Genomic DNA, 23,479 nt, shown 5'->3' on the forward strand with positions numbered 1-23,479 from the left:
TAAATGAAGTGAACTGAAACTATGAGTCTTTTGAAATAATGTCACAAGGATTTCTTCAAGAAGTTGAAACTGGTTTCGTTTCTAAATTCGAAAACGTCAGGTATTAACAACGACGAACTCTCCAACGAGAGAAACTGAAAAGTTGGAAATTTTATTGTAATAATCTAACATTATTTTTTAAAAATATCCAATGTAATGTAACTTCCATCTTTTTGACTTCGTCCAAGGTTGAAGACTTGAAGATCGAAAAAATCGTCTGTTGTTAGTTGATGGCGACAATGAATATTTTGAAAATATCTACACCTCTATGTTCTCTCCTGAGATCTTGCTCAGTAAGAATTTTTTTTCCTATTTATAGGGCTTTTTCTAAAATTTTGTTTCTGCACGAAGTACATAGATACTTCGTTCATTTAAACATGGGAAATATCGACATGAAATTTCAATACCTTATTTATAACTTTTCTGAGTGTCCAAGTTTTATTAATGCGTTTTTGTGGAGTTATCCGTGGAAAATCAATTGAAATTTGTGACAATATTGATCAGTACCGGGACTGACGAGTTTGTTTACAATTCCCATTTTCTAAGATTATAAAAAATGTTAACTTTATTACTAAAATCTTATCCATCTCTTACTTTGTAGCCTTTGAAATATCATAATTTCTTTGAAACTACACTTTATTATTCTATTTGTTTTAGTTTTGTATCCATAACAAAGTAATTTGTTTTTGTCTCTTGATTTACTACACTGTACTCTATATGTACCTAAAACTTACCGGCACTTGTTCGCACTAGCTACTATCGCCAGAAGCATTTAAAACTTGCAATTTTTGTTTAAAAAAATTTGAAATCTTCTACCCTTTTAGTTCACTTACTTCTGTGATGTATTTTTCGGCTCTTAGGGGTCACTAATTTTTGGTGATTACTTGAATATCTTTACCAACATGGAAGTCTTCTCTTAGAATTTGTAAATTATGTTTGATTAAATTACCCATGGAAGATTTGTACCTGTACCAAATTTTGGTGCCAACCTAGGCAATGGCAAGCAAGAAATTTAAAAAGAAAAAAAAAAAAAAGCCCAGAAAAGGAGCATTGTTTGTACCACCTTTCTTCAAGGCAAAATGTATAACTTTTTAATCAATTGCTGACAAGTGCCAATATGGAAATATCCCCTTACTCATACTTACATTACTATTAAATGAAATGATTAGAGATTATTTTTTCCATTGGATATCTAATGACGAGAAAATTAATTTAGATTAAAACATATTATTGAAACATTTTGATTCTAAGTTATTCTGGGTGGAGTAAGTCTTGATTCACACTAACTCTATATTTAATAAGTTTTTAAAGCATGAAATAAGCTTAAAACTAAATTGGCATAATTGAAATATGCTTTTTGCCATATTATTTTATACAAATTCAATGAAAAATAATTTAAAACTTTCTTACTACTCTTATTCATGTTTACTCTTCCTTTTTTTTTAGTCTACTACAAAGAAGAAAGAAACTTATTTATATGCATATCCCTTTCATTGTTAGTAAAAATCCTTCATTTTAAATGAAATAAGACTTTAAAAAAATCTTATTTTGAGCAATATATTTATTTATTATATTGTATAAAAAATACTATACTTAAAAATGTTTTGAAAAAAAAAAAACATTTCAAATTGTTGATATTTTTAAAATATTGAAATGAAAGGGATATGCATATAAATATAATAATTTGCATGCATATCCTTTTTTTTATTGCTTTGTAAAAAATCTTGATGAATGAATGATATTGTATTGTACCCTGAAGAATGTATTTATTGATTATATTGTATACAAATATTTAATTCTTAACCTATTAATTTTTTAAAAAAAAAATCAATGTAAATTGAAGGCTTTTAAAAAATTACAGTTAATTTAATTTTTTTAAAAATCAGGTGATTTAAATCATGCCAACCCTGCTGTTCCTATTTTGAAAGATTATCAGAAAGGTGGAATCATAAATGTAATTTTTTAAAACTTTTCATCCATGTTATCAAATTGAAAATTATATTTACTATAAATATATTTCAAAAATTTTGATATTTTTAGGTGAGAAAAGCTCATCAACTAACAAGAGCTACTTTTGCACAAACCCTTTTAAATTTACCAGAAACAAAAGTCACAGAACTTGATAATGGGTTTAAAGTTGCAACACAGTCTTCTGATTCTGGTAGTGCTACGGTTGGTCTTTGGATTGATGCTGGAAGCCGTTTTGAATCCCCTGAAACTAATGGAGTTGGAAACTTTTTTGAAAAAATGCTTTTAAAGGTAAACTATTGTCTAACATATAAATTTAATAAATGAAAAAAAAAATGATATGAATGACATTCAAAAATTTTTATTAGTATTTTTTATTATTAAACTCAATCTGTCTTAATTTATCTGTTATAAACTATTTACATGGCTTTAACTTTTAATTAAAAATGTTGAACATAACACTGAGAGTAAATATTAAAGATCTGCTAAAATAAAACAAGCTATAAAACAAACAAATGCAAGATTTAGCTTTTAGTTTAGTAGATAGTTGCATAACAGTCAATAAAAGATGTACAAATATCTTTTTAGTTTTTTCTCCAAAACTGAATTATCATTGATAAAATATAAAGGCTGACACAATTTTCCAAAATGGACTGTTACTCATTCTTTAATTTTCCATTAAGAACTCAACACTGTCAGCTCTGACCACACACTTACAAACTCTATTCTTTAATCACTAGGTAGCACTGCTACAACAGCTTATATATCTGTTATAGTGTTTATATATATATATCTGCTCTTAGGGACTTAGTGGATGGAAAATTCTAGTCTAGCCTTCTGGATGGCTGGCAGCACTCTCATCTTTCCCTCCTTCCCAGGGCTGAGGGAGTTGCTTGTCTTAGAATAATTACTGGACATGACTACTTGCAGTCCCATCTATTTAAAATTAACCTAGTCAATTCACCTCTTTGTGTGCTCTGTAACACTTCGCCTATGACTAGGGAGCATCTATTTGATTGCCCCTCTCTTGTTGACATTCATTCCTGTGACTACTTTCATGCCCTCTCCCTATTGTATTGGACTGCTAGACGCCTTATGTCTGAGAAGACAATGGCGTGTGTAATTTAAAAAAGGAAGAAAAAAATAGCGTTCTTCAAGTTTTTATCACATAATTTTGCATTACTTTGTATAAGCTTGGGTAAAAATAAATAAATAATTATTTTATTATTTTTCCCTGTGTATCATTTCAAAGCATTTGCAATCAAGTGCAACCTTGTTTCTTTTCCCCTGGTTTAGATATTAGGCCTGGTTAGACCTGGCCTTAGATATTTCTGCAACTGAATTAAAATGTTTTTGCATTCTAAAAACCTTACTACAATTTAGTTCAATTCATAGTAGTAATTTAGTAATTAATCACAATTTAGTTTATTTACAATTTAATTGTTATACGTGGTTTTCTTTTACCATCATAACCACAATTTTACAATGTGAAATGTATAATTGAAATAAAATAAAGCAAGCACATATTAAAAAAGAAAGTGGGAATTATAAAAAAAGTGGAGTAAAAAAAGAATGTCAGTTAAAATATACTGCCTAATACTTTTTTTCAATTAACATTTTAAAATGAAACAAAAAAATCATTGATTAAAAACTTCTACGGAAAAGAAATAGAAAATTTACGTATAGTGTTTTTATGTCTTAACTTTTAGCTACCAATAGGATTAAATATGCTCTATGATAAATTATGTTTCATGCAAAGACAAATTAAGTGCTTCTAAATACATAAAAATTTTTTAAAGAATTTTAATAAATTTTAGGGATTAATGTTGTCTAACATAATTTTAGGGTACAAAACAAAGGTCAGAAAAAGATATTGCTGCAGAAATCTCAAACTTAGGTGCACAGGTCAGTTCATACACAGATAGAGAGGAAACAGCCATTTTTGCAAAATGTCTTCCTGGAGATATAAGTAAAGGTATGAGACTATTATATTTAGAATATTTACCCTGTTTTGTTATTTGTCATATTAAGTACTAATGCGTAATATACTGATTGTTACTAAACTGATGAAACCTCTTTTCTCATTTTGGCAATGAAAAGCTGAAACAAACTAAGTTATAAGTTTGGCAGAAACAAATAGTTTAAAGTAAACTTATCTAGTTATATGAGTAAATATTTTTGTTTTAATAATGCTTATTAGCTTATGCAGATAACATAGTTTAAAACTATATTTTAGGTTTAATGATATTTAACAATTTATGAAAGAGTATATTTTATCAAGGCTGATTGGTTAGAAATTTTTTGCATTAAATTATTTGCATTTTCACATTAATATTTTTATTCTTGATTTTGCTTATAAAAACTTGTAAAGATATGTTTTTAAGAATTAATTTAAAAAATAGTCATATAAAATTTTAACGGAAAAAGATAGTTTCTCCAAATGCTGAAATAAGTTTCTTAACCCTTTCAGTTTCATTTCATCTAAAAATTGCTGTTCACATCTGTTTACAATAATCTTTACAATTTTACTGTTAATAATTTTAATTGTTTTTAAAATGGTTAAATATTTCAAGATTTTTTGACATTTTAAAGAATGGCCATTACTTTTATTACATTTAGTAGCTAGTGAGCACTGGAAAAATTTTTGAGACTTGATACCTAACCTTAAATTGGAGGTTTGCGTTACTATAAATTGGTGGTAATCTCTAACTGATGCACTCTACAAAGATAACAATTATTTTAAAGCTAGACTTTAAATAGAAATTAAGAGTAGTTTATAGGCACAGATTAAATCAATAATTTTATTTCAAATATTCAGTTTTGTTGTTCAACAATTAGAAAAATTACTCAAGTTTAATTTGTTTTTCTGTATTAGTTGATTTTAAATTTTATTCTGTTTTTGAAAGCAATTACTACTGCTAGTTTTTGAAATTTTTTTTTTTGTATAGTTATTTACCATTCTTACACAAGATAATTACAGATACAGTACAGAACCCATTATCCGGAAATCAGAAACCGGAAAACCAAAAAACCGGAATGAAATTCGATAAATTTTCCTGCCATTTTTAAAACAAATGTTTTTTTTCTCATAAGATTTTAGGATTTTTCTTTCTTTTTTGATAGATGTTTACCTTACCATCATTTTGGAAATAATCATTAGTGTATTCCTTCATCGTTTTTTCTTCTTTTTAAGATTATTTCCAAATATTTTTTTTTAGTTTGGTTTAATAATAAAAAAACTTCTTTTTGTAGCGATTCAGAAAATCGGAAAAATCAGTTATCCGGAATGGCAATGGTCCCGTTCGTTCCGGATAATCGGTTCCCTACTGTACTTCATGATTTTTAGGAAAACACCTGAGTATGGAGCGTTCTTAGATGTATAAGTTGAACATATACTCTTCTCTCTTTTTTTGCTTAAATGTATTTAATAATGCTAAAGTTATTTGTTTAGTTAAAAAATTGTAACAAATTTACAATTATTGCAGTCAAAAATTTCTTATTTTATATCTTCAATTTTATTTATCATGAGGTACTGTATTTTATTTATCATTTTTTAAGTGTTGTCTACCTAAACTTGTCATTTACTGATCTTGATTACCTGATCATAAATGTTATCATTACAGTACATGAGTTAATGTTTTCTAGTTGTGGATATCTTATCTGATTGCGTGCAAAACTCAAAATTTGATTCCCAACAAATGGAAGAAGTTCGAAAAGATATTTTGAATACTTTGGAAGAAGCTGAAACAGATTACAGATTAGTAACTTTTGACTATTTACATTTGACTGCATATCAAGGAACTCCACTTGGTAAATCCATCCTTGGACCCAGTGAAAATATTAAGTATGTTTCATCTAAAGATCCTAAATTCTTTTTCTTACCGAATAAAATATTCTATTTATTAAATTAATTGAACAATTTTTCTTTTTAGCCAAGAGAATATTGTTAAAAGTGTGAAATCATCTTTAACTAAATTTCTTTTTCCTTTAGAAAAATTACTGCTGATGATCTGACCTTTTATGTTCGAAATAATTTTTTGTCATCTCGAATGGCCCTAGTTGGATCAGGAAGTAAGTATTAAATTATGAAATTATTAATTTAATGAATTAAGTTCAAAATATCTGTTCAAGATAGTTACAATATAAGATACAGGGAGTCTTGATGGCTCAATGGGATAGTGTTCACCTTCCAATCAGCGATGGCTGGTCGATAAGAATTCTGCATCCGGCTTGCACCGACCACAGCGCTACCGTGAAATATCCTCAGTGGTAGAAGGATCATGAGTTAGAGTCCCCTTGCCGACAGGCTAACCGTGGGAGGTTCTCGTGGTCTTCCTCTCCATCTAACGCAAATGCGGGTTAATTCCATCAAACAGTCCTCCACAAAGGCAAATTTCTTCCAATACTTGATCCAGGAGTTCCCTTGTCCTCTGGATTGGGTTAAAAATTGCAAGGCTGTATGGCATTGAATATTAGTAGTCATAAACCCAAAAATTGAGTTAGCTGTTCAACAATGGTTATAAAATGAAATAAAATATAAGATGCAGGGGCCGGGATAGCCTGGTTGGTAGGGCACTGATCCCATGTTCAAGAGATTGTGGGTTCGATCCCTACCGGCCGAAGACTCCCCGTGTAGTAAATGGTGACTGATGCATGTTAAATCTGTCGAGTCACAAAGTACTCCATGTTCCCATGACAAATCATACCACTGGGGGTACGAAACTAGGAGTTTCCTTGTCTTCTGGATTGGTTCAAAATTACAAGGCTACAGAGTTAAACATTAGTTGTCGTAAACCCAAAAAATTGGTTTGACTGTTCAACGATGGTCATAAAATATTAGACACAGAGCCAAAGTAGCTCATTGAGGTACCTAAGTTCAAAACTCAGCCGCGGCTGGTTGATACGACCACTGTACGTACATGAAGTATCTCAGGGGTAGATGAATCATGGGTTAGAATCACCATGTCTGTATAGCCATAGAAGGTTTTCCTTTCAATGTATGCAAATGTGGGTTCTTCCATCAAAAAGTTCTCCACGAAGGCTAGTTTGTCGCAAAATTAAAATGGTATGGAGTTGACAGTGTTAGTTGTAAATGCAGAATTAGGTCGACTGTTCAACACTGGTTATAAAATTAAAATATAAAATAAAAAGTATAAGATATAGTTTTTTTCACTTGTTTTCATTTCTTAATTATTTTTTTTAAAACTTGCAATATGTTCTTTTTTTTAATTTAATGAAGTGAAAATCTTAATTTTGTTTTCTTATGCTTGCTATACAAATTTTTTTTAAGTGTTTTGTATGTAGGTTTTATTATCAATGTTATTTGAAATAGTGTTAAAATTTATAACTTTTATAAGTAAGCATGAATCACAAAATTTTCTCATTAGAATATTTTGTTTTATAACTGATTTCTTTATTTCATTAACTTCTTTTAGACATAAATCATAATGATCTCGTGAAGTTAGCCGAGAAACATTTCAGTGCTCAACCCAATACTTATACCGCAGAAATTCCTCTTGTAACTAGATGCAGATATACTGGTAGTGAGGTAAGTATTTTATTTTTAATGTTCTATTTTTTTTTGTAGTTTAACTCTAGCTATAAGGGAGTAAATTTACATAACTTTAGTTCTAGACACTTATAAAGACGTTTTTTTAATTTTTATATTATGTATTTACTTTATTTATTTTAATGTATTTTTAATTGTTTATTTCTTTCAAAAATGTGTCTGAAATTTCCTAGTTTGTTGCATAAATAGAAGAAGTAGAGTAGATTATGTTTTGTTTATTAGGTTGATAGTTCCAATTTAACTGTTGAAAAGAAAATTTTTACTATCCAAAAATTTATTTTTATTATCTAAAGTAGGTATATTTCTCATTTCTTTTGATAAAATCAATGTTTTATTGCATTTTTAAAAACAACGATTGTGTGATGTCTTATTGTCTTGCAAAATTGAAACATGGTTAAATAGTGATTGCTGTAATTTTAGATAACTATGATGATTTGCCTGTAAATTATAGTTGGCATTATCTAAATTTGTCTCGTATCAACGGAGGTAGAATGTTCTTTGTTCATAGCATTCAAATGTAATTATTTCTACCGCAGTACTGCAAGTTTCACCTTTTCTGTTGAAATATTTAGCTCTGTGTTAACTTCTCTATGTTCAACCAATAAATTAAGCAGTAAATAATTTTCAATATTAGCTGCAACTGATGCTCTTAGCTTCATTATCATTGTTTAAAATTTTTTTATTATAGGTTCGAGATCGAGATGATTGGTTACCTTTTGCTCATGTAGCTGTTGCTATTGACACTTGTGGTCATGATTCAAAGGATATTTATCCATTGCTTTTGGCAAAAACGGTAAGTAAAATTAAATTACATTCCTATTTTAAATTCTTAATATCTGTAAATAAATTGGAAACTTCTGACTTTATATTCAGTTTTGTAATTTAATGTTGCAATAAAGCGTTTCATTTCAAAAATGAAAGTCAGAGATATTTAAATTTCTTTTACTTTCTATCTTAATAATGTACAAAATTTTACTCTATTTACTTGCCAGCTTAGGTTAGCTTTTATTGAACTCTGCATAATAAAATACAGTAAAAATACCTCATTTCTCTTAATAGCAATCTCATATACATAAATAAGTATTATTTAAAGTATGTATAGTTTTTCATAATATTCTAATAACTTAACTATAAGTTTAGGGAACTTAGCTTTGGTATCATTCAGTGTAGCATAAAAGGGGAAGAAAAATATGGGATTAGGGTTTGTTCTGTGAAATATTTTATAGTTTTAAAGCAGTTACTGCTTTAGGGGTTCAACTATTTATCATAAACCTAAACCGAAACTTAAAACCAAAAATTATTTCCTCTATTTCTGTATTGAGTTGGTTTTTTTCCCCTCGACATCAAAACTGATTTGGGCAAGAAATGTTTGAAAAATAAAGAAATTGTTTGAGAGTGTCAATATCTGATTTAAAGTCTATATTTTTTACTTTTAAATGTGACATTTTTTCTGTGTTCATACAAAATTTTAATTAATTATTTTTTGTTTTATAATCTTTCTGTCTGAATTCTTTACCAATATGGAGAATCTAGCATTATTTTAAGCTGTTTAATAGTTTGGCAATAAGCAATCTTTTGTATCAAGATTTGCAGGAGACAAGAAGTTTAAAATATTTTGATGTCATTTATGAAATTAGCTTTCAATAATAGCAATGTGAATGAAACAAGCTGAACAAGAGTTGTTTTGCACCAAACTGTGAAAATAATAATTGTTGTAATCAATCAGGAAGTAAGATTATTTTATCTAAATAATAATACTGCTATGTAGAATTTAATTATCTATCAATTTTCAGCTGAGTGTAAAGAATAACAAGTTTTCTGAAGCTAAAAAAAATTGAGCAAATGTGCTGTATATCCCTTCATTAATGTTGTATTTGTGAGTAGAATGGCACATTATTCTAAGGAGTTTTGTTTGTAAGATTCAATTAATACTGCCATTCATGTGATATTTTCATATTTTTTTTAAATGTCATAAAATTTAAAACTTGTGAAACCTGCTAAAAATTTAGAATCAATCTATAAAAAAATAAATGACTTGCTTTCATTTTGCTCATTATAACTATTTATATTTAAACTTTAAATTATTTTTTAATTAGGCTCTTGTACAACGGTATAATTATTACAAGTGGCTTGTATTATCTTTTATCATATTTTGTAATTTTTCTTTTTTTAATTAGATAGTTGGCAGTTGGGATAAAACAAGTTCAATTGGAGATGTAAGTTTTATAATTATTATCAATTTTAATATTGAGGAAATATTATTTTTTGGATGATTAACCTTGTTTTCTTCTTTGTAGCATACCGTTCATAAGTTGGTTAATAATATTCACAAAGAGAAGCGATGCCATAGTTTTGAAACTTTTCATATAACATATAGAGATACTGGTTTGTGGTATGTTAAACTCTTCTACTTTCTTACTTCTCTTCTTTTTACCTGTATGCATATAAATTAATTTAAGAAGATGTTAATACACTAATAGAAGGAATGATTGTGTTCTGCAACTTTCTTTAGTACCCTGTACACAGAGTTCCCTTTTGGAAAAGGGCACTTTGAATTTTGAAACGGCACCTCTTTTACAGCGTAAAAATTTATCAAATTGTGTAGTATTATGTAATAACTGAATTTGATCTTCAACAATTTTTAAATTACCCTCTTATACTATTTTATGCATATGCAGTGTAACGTCCCGTATTCGAACGTCCCTTTTCTGGAAGGGTTGATTTTCCTCACACTTTTTAACTATCAAAATAAACAAACATCTCTTCATCTTCCCCTCTCTTAAAAAAAATGTCTTTTGACATGTTTTTTCCTTTTCTAGCTTCTAGTGATTTATGCATTGAACCCATAAATCACCAGAAAGGGGAATAAAAGATCTACCACAGGGTTGCCACAGGCGACTAAAATGCAACTATTTTTGGCATGAGGCGACTATGGCAACTTTTTTTGCCTGAAAAGGCTAAAAAAGCAACTATTTTAAAGAAAAGGAGACTATTGGGAGACTTTTCTGTACTCCTAGAGATGTTTTTTATTTTTTCAAGCATAAATTGGTGAAAAATCTGCGTCCCGCTAAATAGTTCCTGAACACACTGAACTCTTTTTTCTTAAAAAATAAGAAATGTTAAAAATTTTGAATTGCAAATTTGAGTCTTCACTTTTTAATTCGTTCAATCTGCACAAATTCCATTGTAAGTCTGTTTCGTTTCTCGATCACCTTTTCAATGATTATTGCTGCAAAATTCTGCATGATTTTTTTTATTTTTAAAAAAAACAAAACAATTTTTTTAACGGTATTACAATGCATGAATTTCGAATTTTAGTAATCACTTTTCATATATATATATATATATATATATATATATATATATATATATATATATATATATATATATATATATATATATATATATATATATAAATATATATATATATATATATATATATATATATATATATATGTCATATATATTTATATATTTATATATATATATATATATATATATATATATAAATATATATATATATATATATATATATATATATATAAACATTTATATGAAAATTATCATATTTGCCACCAACTTGACTGAATGGATCATAATATATGACAATTAAGTCATTAACAAAATTTTAGTCATATTTTTTGATGAAGTTTTGTTCTTACTCGACAACTATTTTCCTAGTTTTTGGCTACTATTTTCATGCTTTAGGCAACTAAAAGCAACTATTTTGTTCATTTTTTTCTTTCTCAACCCTGTACCGTGACCGTTAGTCAGGCTCCTCCTCTGGAATGTAGGAAAGGAGGGAGATTTGTTTTCATAATATCACAACTGAGTCCCCTCCCCCTTTCTTTTCTATGCAGCTGTCTAGTGAAAAATGCACTTCCTGGAGCCTTTTTCTTAGAGTGTTAGGGAAAGAAGAAGTATTGTGGAAAAGGGTAAACGCATCGAACGTTAATGTGGAGGGGTAGAGCATGCCGCTCTGTTACGCTTGATTGATAGCCAATGATCACAGAGATAATAAGACTGTCACTTCCCCGCCCTCAACTTGAATGGCAAATAAGGAGGAAATGAATTTTTCTCCTCCACCTACCCACCTTAATGAATGACAGGCTCTCCCTATTGCTTGAATCGTTCAAGTTCAAAGTGGCGGAGAGAGCAATTAATATTTTCATAACTCAAATTTTTTTCGTTTTCTATACTTTAAGCAATAATAATTTTTTTCTAATATTTTGTGTTTGATTGATTAGATATCATTATAATACTAAAACATTATTGCCCAAAAAATAATGTTTATTTTTGCTTCTAAGATTCAGATTGTCTTAAGCTTTGTTTACCTTGGGGGTCTATTATACGGAAAAATCTAATATCCGGACTTCCGGAAGTCACACAGATTCCGGATATGCGACTTTCCACTGTATTTCAAAAAGTTATTCTCACACATTATCTTTTTTTTTTATCTCACACATTATCTTCTGAGAAAAATTTGTAGTTTTTAAAAAATAATTAAAGACACGCTAATAGACAATTTCTGAGCATAAATCTTTTTTCTAAATAAAGTAAACTAAAAAAAATGATTAATTGATAAACAATTTGAAAGTTTTTTTTTTATAATTTAAACTGAAAATTCTGTAGAAAAGAACATTTAAAATAGCATTTTTTTTTTTTAAAAAAAAGCATTATTTAAAAACTAATTTTACAATTTAAAATCACTTAAAAAATTTGTTAATTATACCTCCCTTGAAGAAAAAGTGGAACTTATAAAAATTTAACCAGATAAGAATAATCCTAACAAAGAAAATATTAGTAATCAGAATTAAACCTATAAACACAGATGATTTTACTAAAGTGTAATTATTATTTAAGCAGTAAGTTATTATTTAAAAAAAATGGAATGAGTAAAAAGGCAAGTGTTTTTAAGGGATGATGGATTTCAAAAGATTTCTTAAACTCTATTAAAATATTTTAATGCTTTTCCCAGAATTTTTTTTCTAATCTTAATCATATAGGGGGAAAGCTGCTAAGATAACTTAATGAGATATTTTTTAATGTTATTTTTAATGTTTTGCTAAAATTTTTGTAAATATAATTTTTATTGTCAGTTTTGTTTATTAGTTATTTTTGAAAATAAAAACTGCTAAAGCTTGGCTTCTTATACTGTTTCTCAGTCTATTCTGTTTTCAATATTTACTAACAAATAAAACTAATTCAAATTTGTAATAAAAATGTCTTAAGTATTATCTTAAACTAAAATGGTATTATTTAGGACAAAAATAATGTATGGTACTTTTTAAGCAGTATGATAATTATATACCCTTTAAAACAGCTGAGTGTTTAGAGATGGGCTTAAAAATTGTTTAACTTTGACAAGTTTTTAATTAGTTTAATCAATAAAATAACATTTTTGAAATAGTGTTTAGTGAATAGTGTGTCATTTTGTAAAATTTATGTTTAGTTTTGTGCTAAGGTTTATGTAATTTAAATACAGTTTGGAATTTCATTGCAAATTATTAGAATAATATCAAGCTGTTATGTTTTATAAAAGTTTTAATTCTTTTATAATTGTTTTTACAAGTTTTCTTTTTAAAATATTAAAAATTTGCTAAGAATTTTTTTAAATGTATTTTATATAATGTATTTTGTCAGAGTGGATAGTTTTTAGTCAAATAGCATAAAATCTGTAGATCTCCATTGTAATCTAGAACCACAAAAAATAAATATATAATTGCATGCATTTTGTCTGGTAAGTATTATAGTATATTTTTAATATCAAAACTTATTTTTTAAATCACTTATAATTATTGGTCCAATATTTGTATTTATTACATAATAAATTAGTGATGCTTTAATAAACTAATGGAATATTCACCTTTCCCCCTTTGCTTATATAGCTTTTTATACTCATTATTTTTATTACCTAGGGGATGCTACTTTGTTATGGATAAGATGGTACTTGACGATTTCATGTTCAATTTGCAAAATGAATGGTAAGTAAAGAGTAAATAATTTTTTTTTATAACTTGAATGTTAAAATCTTTTATTTCAATGCAGAATGTCGCATTCAATTACCCTTTTGACGTTTATACAACTTGATAATTTTTTTATTTGTATTGAGTAGGTGTAACGTGCCTAAAAAGAATTGAATGCTATTGCTTATTTCGTGTGCTTACTAATTTATGTTATAATATTTTATTTATTTATTGCTCTACTGTTGTAGTAAATACAATCTGTAAAATATGTTTTGTCCAGTAAGATATGAAACTTTTACTTGAACTATAGATAAGAAACATTTGATTTCAATTGTAGATTTGAAACTTTTGATTTAAACTGCAAATTTGGCATTATACAGTGTTTTTAGTTGTCTTGATATTTCTGTTGAAAAATATTTTGTCCTTTATTTTAGTCCTATTTCTTGATATTCCCAATTTTTGTATTCATCGCTTCCCATTTTAAAGAATACAATTGCAGATTTTTTAAAATATAGATATGAAAAATTGAAATATTTGACTTTTTGATCCAACGTTTTTTTATTTTAATTAATAATGATTGTACTAATTACATTCCTTGTTCAGACATGAACTGGGGGATGCAACTTTATTTTGTTCAATATTTTCAATGAATCCGCCTTACCTGCTGCATACCCTCCAACTGCTATGGAATTTCCGTAGTTGCTACGAAATTGGAGGTAAACTACGGAGCTACAGGTGAATAGTAAAATACTACGGATTAAGGGAAAGCGCCTGTCTGATCTATCCGCTTCCGCTGTTGTCGTCTCTCAAGCGTGGTGACGTCACAAATTGCGTATCGCCGAAAATGACGTCATGAATTGTTAGCCTTGGTCGGGAGAAACCACGTAATTATGAAGGGTTACTCATCAGCGGCGCCATTGTAATATGCCTGAATGCAGCTGTTATTTGAGAAACTGCGTTAGTTTTTTGCTTTACACCATGTGAAGTGAAGTGACTTCAATAAAAATTTTTGAAAACAACTTTGAATTTTGCTGCTCTGATGTTAAAAGAATGATACGTTTTTGTTTGAAATTTTAGATTATTTTTCATCCAGCTTTTATCGCGTTAGTTTTTAAGTTGTGTATTTATTATTAAATTTTATTGTGATGGATCGTTATTTGAAAAGATCTAATCAGGATCGGGAAGTTTCTAATGACGATGGATTACGAAAGAAGAGGAAGAATAATCAAAAGCTTAGAGAGGAATATACTAAAAAGTTTTCTTGTTTAGTATCGGGAAAAGAAGGCTTTGGGAAATGCACTATTTGTAGTTCGGAATTTTCTATTGTCCACGGTGGACTGGATGATTGTCGCAGACACGTGATCGGTCCTAAACATTGTGCTACTGCAAAAGCACAGGTGCATCAGCAACCTATTAACAGTTTTTATTCTTCAAAATTAGAAGAAAATGGTGTGATTAAAGCTGAAGTATTGTTCGTACGGTTTTTAATTGAGCACAACATTTCTCTATCTGCTTCCGATCATTCTGGCGCCTTATTTAAAAAAATGCTCCCAGATTCCGACATTGCAAAAAAGTATGGGTGTGGACATACCAAGACCCAGGCAATAACTGTTTCCACAGCTGAGGGGATAGAATACTCTAAGTAAGCTCAGAACATCATTATTTTCTCTTTCCACTGACGGAAGCAATGACATATTAGATAAAAAGCTATATCCTTTAATTTTTAATTATTATGATGAAGAAAAAGGACAAATCGTATCATCACTGGTTTCTTTATCTGAATCAACTAACAACACTGGTGAGGGAATTTTTCAACTTCTTGATGGAGAGTTTAAAAAATATCTACTGAAGTGGGAGACTTGCATAGCATTCAGTTCTGATAATGCTAACACAATGGCTGGATGTAATAAAGGTGTTTTGAGCTATATAAAACAGAAGCAACCAAATATGAAATTCATTGGATGCCCTTGTCATTTGGTTCATCTAGCAGCTCAAAAAGCTACAGCATCATTACCCGTTGATGTGGAGAATGTGGTGATAAAAGTTTTTTACTACCTTGAAAAGAGTAGTAAAAGAAAGTATGAATTTAAAAACTGTCGGATAGAATGTGATGTGAAACTTCGCAAGATTTTAAGACATGTTTCAACTCGGTGGTTAAGTTTAGAAAATTCTCTAAAGAGACTAGTTGAGCAGTGGGACCCATTGCTAATTTTTTTTTCACAGTCTGATGTTAAAGAGAATGCTAGCTCAGAAAAAATAAAAGAGTTACTTAAATCAAACAAAACAAAGATATATTGTGTTTTTGTTACATCGATATTGCCTGTATTCACCAAGGTAAATGTTGCCCTGCAAAAAGAGCAACCTTCTATCCATACTTTGTGTGATGATTTAATGAGCTTATATTATGAGCTTATATTATGAGCTTCTTGTACGATTTGTTTCGCCTTCTACCATAAGCTAATCCAAGTCTTCTCTGTTACAAGTGAAATTTCAGAAACGTAAGTATCAAAAACCTGATGAGTCTCTTATAATAGGATCAAGTGCTAGATCTATTTTGAGTAATCTGACGCCAGAAGATACAACTGAGTTCTTTTTGTCACTGCATGTGAATATATTCTCAAAAAGTTTCCTTTAGAGGATGATTTTCTTAAGCATGCTTCTGTGGCAAACATTTTGAAGAGGCAGAATGCAAATTTTGCGTCTCTTAAGTATTTTTATGATTTGTTTAATTGTGGTATTGACATTGATCAACTTGAGTTAGAATTTGCCTTTTATCAGGCAGACAATTTTCCTTCTGAAATTTTAAATCATACCAGAGTAGATGAGGCATGGCATAAAATTAGCCAGTTAAAGGATAACAATGGAATAAAGAGATATGTGGCTTTGCCAAAAATAATACTTTCAATTCTGTCAATTCCCCGTAGTAATGCTGGATCTGAGAGAATTTTTAGCATGATTCGTAAAAATCAAACTGATAATCGCTCGAGTCTGAGTACCAAAACATTAGAATCAATTCTAATCACTAAATTAAGTATGGAAGTTTGTTACAATGCACAATTTACTGAGGATGAGTTAAAAAGAGCAAAAAATGCTTGTTATTCATCACTGAAAAAGCATAGAGCGGTTTAGATACTGTGTTTCTGTAATTAAGGGTATTTTTAATTAAAATCAGATTTGCTTATAGATTAGATTTCTTAATTAATGCTTTTACTTTTTAATTATAATAGATAATTCGAAGATTTGAAACAATTTAGCTATTGGTTAATGTCTATACAAATTCATTCCTCTTAAAGAATAAATTTTAATGTGTAAGCTTTAGATGATATAAGTTTTTAAATATTGTTTTCTAATTCTGAAAGTTTTATTAGGAAGAAACTCATTTATATAATCCATTTTTCTTTCAATAAATTGGTATTAAATTGTTTTCTTGATTTAATTGCTTTAAAATTTGGTGTAAAAAATATTTAATAGGAAACATCTTAGAATCTGACCTTCCTAAATAAAATAAGTAAAAAAATTTTTGGTAACAATTGAATGAATGTAGAGAAAAAGTTGTGGAGAGTTCACTTTTTGCATTTTTCTGAGATGTTATATTATTTTTCTTTGAAATTTGTATAAATGTACAATAAACTTTCATTTGCAATTTAATAATTTTATATCCTTAGAAAAGTTTACCAACCTGTATGTGAATTAAAATTGTACTATCTAAATAACATGATTTTTTAAAAGTCTATGGCATTTTAATTTTTTAAAAAATTTCTCAATATGAAATAACATTTTACGCTTGCTTCAAAATCTATTTTCGTATATTTATCAACTGCTTTTTGAAATTATAAGTCAATATAATTAAGTATCAATATGAGCATAGCAAGACGCCCGGTGGCTGAGCGGTAGCGCTTCGCGCTGTCGTGCCACAGGTCCCTGGTTCGATCCTCGGTCCGGGCAAGGTTGACTCAGCCTTTCATCCCTTCAGTGGGTCGATAAATGAGTACCAAGCATGCTTGGGAACTAAACACTGGGGGTTCCGCGTTCGGCTGACCACCTGACCGGAACATCTGCTCCTGCACCCCAGAGCCCAAGGTCAAGAAAACTGAGATGGGCACAGTAGGCCTTGGCCCTCTGTGCCCATCTCATCTGTGCCCACTGTGCCCTTGGCATAGCAAATATTGCGGGATGCCGTAAATGTGTGTTGCGCGAGTGCTACTGATGGCTAGGTAGGCAAAGTTGGAGGGTATGTTGCTGCATTCTATGAAAGAAAAAAAAAACCCTATTAGCAATTGATATCATCAAATTTTTATGGTAATGAATTCAAGGGTCATATACTTATTTATTGTTTTCATCAAATGCAGTAACAAATCTTGTAGGGTGGACTTTTATAGTTTCATACTTATTAATTTATCTTTTTTACGGGATTTTACAAATAATCTATTTTGATCAACCAGATCATATAATTTCAAATCACATTGTAATCAGGTCATATAATTTTTAAATGACAAATTGAGCGATCATCCACGAAAAGTACTTTTTTACACAAATGTAAAGTGGCATATTAATTGTGTTTCCATTTTGAGATTATTGAAATCCTACTATAAAAGTATTTAATTATTTACATTTTGAACCCAATCACAAGTTTTAGTCATATATTGGTTAGAGGAAATATTAGTTTATTGATACTAGTTTTATACAGTACTATATAAAAATTTCTATGCATTGATTTGAATTTATGAGTTGTTCAGTATTAATAAAATTAAAATGGAAAGCTTTCTGTTCAAAATAAAGTAATTCTGAAATTATTCCTTTACTTAAGTTGAGTAAATTATACTTTTATTTAGTTTGCCTTTTTGTCATATATATGTTTACTGTTACAAAAAATGTTCTGATTTTTGAGAAAAATGATATAATTTTTTTCTTCTTTCGGCCATTACAAAGCTTGACTCAATAAAAACATGATAATTCTCGTTTTATTAGATGGATTTAATAATAATAAGCTTAACCAATTTTTAATCTTATTTGATTATCAGTTCTAACATGCAGTGAACGTAGTTTGATCCCCAGAGGTTAAAGTTCTTTAGAATTCAATATTTTGTGTAAAAATACTCCACCAGAAAATATTGTCATTAATTCCATTTTTTTTCTTTATAGAATTTCTAAATACCTTTTAAAAATGTAATGAAAAATATAATTTAATTTAAATCTGTGATAAGATTTTAATGTGCATATTTTGTCTGAGTTGAAAATTTTAAAGTGGGCTATCCTTAAAATGCATGACAACAAAATATATCGATTTAATTGAGCTAAAGTTAACTGCGCACACACACCCCTGATTGTAACTCATAAGCTTTATTTAGGTATAGTAGATATGTTGAAATTAGATTTTTCATTGCCAATTTATTTATTTCTTTAGGATGAGGTTATGTATAAGCATGACTGAATCAGATTTACAAATTGCCAAGAATGCATTGAAAGTTAATTTAATTGAGTCTCTAGATGGTACGACAGCAACCTGTAAAGACATTGGCAGGTAAGCATGAACTAAATAAGTTAATATTACCCAAACTGTTGTTGACTGATGACAAGTTAACTTGTAATTGCACTTGCAGTGTTGAGTTATATCAATCAACAATATTTGGGCATGAAATCAATATTTAGAATATTTTACTTAACTTCCCTATTCAATTCCAAAATAATAGCCAGTAACATGACATAGTTTTTGTGCAAAATTGCCAGTCTAAAAAGTGTTAATATTTATTCCATCCAATGAGAGCAGAATGAAGTAATAAAAATTATTTTATAAAACATAAGTATAATTTTTGCATTTAAGAATTCTGTATTTTACATAATATTTTTTTTTTTTTTAAATATTGTGCTTGTAATAAAGTTTAAGGGAAAAAAGATGCACATTTTTAGCTAAGCAACAGGGTTGCCACTCTACATGGAGAACAGGGAAAACCTGGAAAATACATGGAATTTAAAAATCACCTAAAATAACAGGGAAAATGCAGGGAATTTTGATTTTTCCTTGCAAACTGAGAAAATACAGGGAATTTTGTTTCTTATTTTTGTCTTTTAAAAAATGGTACCCACTCAAAGCGTAATCTATGGGATATTTAGCCATGATATTTCAGCTATACTAAACTATTTCACTTACTATAACATTATTTAAATATGTTCAGCTGTTTTCCCACCAATTAAAACTAATAAATATAGTTAGCCCTATATAGCTCACAAAAGAGCACAGTAATTGTTGTTTCCTTTTAATATATTGTGTATAATAGTACAGGGAATTTTTTTTCCAGATTTGAGTGGCAACCCTGAGCAAGCTAACATATTGGGGAAAAAATATGTGTTACTTATTAGTTTTAACCTTTAAATTGTTACAAGGGTATCAAAAGTCAAGCAATTTTAGATTTTTCTTGTTAAAAATTTAAAAAAAATAATTATAGACAATACCTCTAAGCATATTAAAGTGCAATAAAAATAATCTAAATAAGTTATAAAAGTTTTTATTTTTTGTGCAAATATGCCTGAAAGTGAATTAGATGACTATCTTCGGGGTCAGAAACTTCGAATGTGACATAACTTCAGGTGAAGAGGGCTCTAATTGCGATTAAATATTTTTATTATTATACTGTTATACTTTAAATTTTGCATTTCGTTTTTTCTTGTTTTAAAAGTAAACAGTTTTTCCTCTTCTTTTTCTCCAATACAAACCAAAACTATGCACACCTCTGTGGAACCCAGTGGTGGCACTGGGGGATGAATCTTTAGATTTTCCTCGGAAGGCAAGGGGTCAAACAAAAAAATTATAAAACATCAATGTTTTTAATTAAAACAATTTATAATCTACATTTTTGATATCTTGTTTTGCATTTTATTTTCATAACATAGGAATATGCTTAAAAATACTTTATTTTTGCAGAAGTGTTCTTCATTACAAGAGCCATGTACCATTGTCTGAAAAGATTGAACATATTGAGGTATGAACATATTGAGGTATTTTTTAGTGACTGGAAATTAAAATTATGCAAAATATTACTAAAATAATTGTATTTTTTAGTCTGTGTCATTGAAACATATGAAAGATGTCTGTTCAAAATATATTTATAATAGATGTCCAGCAATTGCTGCTGTGGGTAAGTAATTTGTGTTTTCTTTTTCCACTATCTACTTAGATTATTAGCCTTTTAAATTTTGTCTTACATATTTTTCATTAATCATTCTAATTTTTTTTGTAAGGTATTAGAAATATCTCAGTGATACTATTATTCAATAGGTTTTTATATTTTCCCCTGCTCATAAATTAAATCAACCTTAATGAAATGTTTTGCTGTCATTGAGTGATCTTTTAAGCTTTACTATTTATTTAATTGTAATGAATGAATGAATGAAAATACTTTCCCAGCAAACATAGCATACATAAAGGCATTGCTTTTAAGCTATTTGATAAATGTGTATGCCACTTACATTTAAATACAAAAAAATATATTTTAATTATTTAGTTAACGGTGTCAATTAATTGCAGAAGCTTCACTGAACACTTTTTCGATCAAAAATATTTATTTTAATAGAAAAGTAAATCCATATGTTAAACATAGATTGAATAAAATCTTCATGTAAATTGACTTTTTAAACTTACTTCAATAACATTAAGAAGCCCCATTTTAAGTCCCAGGACTTATAATTCATCAACAGAAATAAGCCTGCCTCAGGCTATGTCTAAGTAAATATAATTATAAAATCAAAATGCATATTGAGTCAGCATGCATAAAAATCTTTATAAACTTTATTAGATAAAGAAAGACTGAATATTTATGAGCAGCTGGCACCAAAAGATTCACGTAACTTATGAGTCGTCCTCCCATAACAAGTTAATAGTATATTATCAATATTTTTTATGAAAATAAAAAGAAAATTCTAAAAGTTTAAAATTTTTTTAAAAATAAACATTGCATTTTTCAGATTTTATAATAATGATTATTATTTCTCAATAATGAAAGATGTGGATGTCTTAGCAAAATAGTAGTTGAAAACGATGAAAGGCTGGAATGATTTTAACAAAAAAAAAAAATAACATCAGAGGATTTGCACAATTAAAAGAAATCATGTTTCGATAATTGAGAGGTTCAACAACAGTTTTATTCTCAATTATTTGCAGTCACATCAGGTTTCATCGTGTCACTAAACATATATCTGTGCTTGATGAGTCACAATTGAAGAAACATGGGAAAATATTACAGTAATTTCCCATGCTACTCAAACAGTCATTTTCACGGCAATGGCTGTTTACTTAAAATCAGAAGAAAATGGTCTTCATGCTAGCTTGCAGTAATCAATGTTTGATTGGGAGAATCACTATTGGGAACAATGCTCTTTATTGCTGGTGTAAAGGTCTATGTACATATAGCAAGTAAATCTTAATTTCCAATGTTTTGGAAAAAATGCCAATCCAAACATCAAATCAGTGCTGAACACATTGATATTTTTCAATGCATCACACAGTCCTTTTCATTGATGTACTAATAGCTTTAAAATGTTTTTAATAATTAAATTAAAATCAATTGACTTGTTAAACACTTATATTTTTTATAATGTGTTTCATATAATAGTAAATATTTTTTCATTTCTTTTTTAGGTCCCATTGAAGCATTGACAGATTATAACAGGGTTCGATCTAATATGTATTGGCTAAGATATTAATTTATAAGTTGTGAAATATAAAAACCCAATCTTGAAGATTTTTATAGACAGTTAGATGTATACACATTAATTGTGCTTTACAAAATCACTCAAAATCAGAATGTAAAAATTTGGTTCAACATGATTATGATGGTATTCCTTTCAGAAAGAGAAATAAAGTGTTTTATTTATATTCCAATGTCTCTTTACATTGATTCAAAAACCAATATTGGAAGAAATAGCTAATATGAGCTTTAAAATTCAAAAGCGGTGTCAATTTTTTGAAGCTAATAAACTGCTTTTAAATTTTACATTAATCAGCTATTTAAACATTAATACCATTATTCAAAATAGTTTTTACATTCTTAAAATAAAAAGTTTTGAAACTTAATTGTATAAGTGACACTCTTTAAAAAAATTGTTAATAGTTTCATTTACTCATATAGATTGGTCTTTTGTGTTGATATGCATAATTTTAGGGTATTAACTTAAAGAGCATCTTAAAATTTAAAAAAAAAAAAATCTATGAGCAATGGAGAAGTATTAATAATTAACATGTTAGTTAAATGTTTTTTGTTACAAATTTTAGATGTTGCAGAACACATTTAATTGAGGAGATTTACATTTTTAACTATATGATTGTTCACACAATTTTCTTACTGACTATCCAAGAACTTGTTTAAATGGACTTATAGTATTAGCAAGAGTCTAAGTAACCAATTAAAAAAAAAGAAGAAGGATTTTGTTAGAAAAATTAGTTTTTTTTGAGATAACTACTACATTATGCATTCAACACGGTTTTAAGAGTTAAGAAATTTTATTTACTGTATCAAAGGACAAGTAATTAAAAGATTTCAGTATATTTTCACGGGTATGTTTCCACGCCCCTATTTGATTTTTAATAATAAAAAAAACTTAAAAATGCATGAGACACTAAATTTAAACAATAAAATATCTAAAAATGCAATGAAGCTCCATATTAAAGTTTTATGTCTCATAAGTAGGTTAAATACTAATTATTTACCATAAGTAGAGTATTATTCTAAATATAATTTAAAAAAAAATTATTGAAGTAAAATAAAATGAAAGATTACAGAAAATTTTAACTATTTAAAATTGTGATGAAGCAAAGACCTAAGACAAAAAGGGGAAAGCTAAATCAGCATACATTTACAATTGATCGACAGTGATTCATTACTAGCACGGAGAACTAATTATTATTTAATGTTGGTGCAAGATTCATTTTAAAAGTCTCAGATCA

General features: G+C 28.4%; 1 protein-coding gene across 1 annotated transcript; it reads left to right on the top strand.

The window, feature by feature from the left end:
* Positions 1-26: 26 nt before the first annotated feature.
* On the top strand, positions 27-22,411 carry LOC107453750 (cytochrome b-c1 complex subunit 1, mitochondrial). The gene is made up of 14 exons (XM_043047483.3): positions 27-332; positions 2,080-2,298; positions 3,853-3,982; positions 5,653-5,851; positions 5,999-6,078; positions 7,443-7,555; positions 8,265-8,369; positions 9,754-9,792; positions 9,874-9,968; positions 13,495-13,560; positions 18,947-19,063; positions 20,462-20,519; positions 20,600-20,675; positions 22,175-22,411. Exons 1-14 carry the CDS (start codon positions 270-272, stop codon positions 22,237-22,239), a joined length of 1,425 nt encoding a protein of 474 aa, XP_042903417.2. The 5' UTR covers positions 27-269; the 3' UTR covers positions 22,240-22,411.
* The last annotated feature ends 1,068 nt before the right edge of the window (positions 22,412-23,479 follow it).

The sequence above is a fragment of the Parasteatoda tepidariorum genome, chromosome 2 (assembly GCF_982258835.1).
Source record: "Parasteatoda tepidariorum strain Cologne lab strain chromosome 2, Ptep-v5.0, whole genome shotgun sequence".
Classification (NCBI taxonomy): Eukaryota; Metazoa; Arthropoda; class Arachnida; order Araneae; family Theridiidae; genus Parasteatoda; species Parasteatoda tepidariorum.

What these genes read in the sequence shown, in the direction of transcription:
- LOC107453750 (XM_043047483.3), top strand. Translation starts at nt 270, where the DNA reads ATGGCGACAATGAATATTTTGAAAATATCTACACCTCTATGTTCTCTC. An exon ending in TCCTGGAGATATAAGTAAAG is followed by an intron (nt 3,983 to 5,652) that starts GTATGAGACTAT and finishes AATGTTTTCTAG; the next exon opens with TTGTGGATATCTTATCTGAT. An exon ending in AAACAAGTTCAATTGGAGAT is followed by an intron (nt 9,793 to 9,873) that starts GTAAGTTTTATA and finishes TCTTCTTTGTAG; the next exon opens with CATACCGTTCATAAGTTGGT.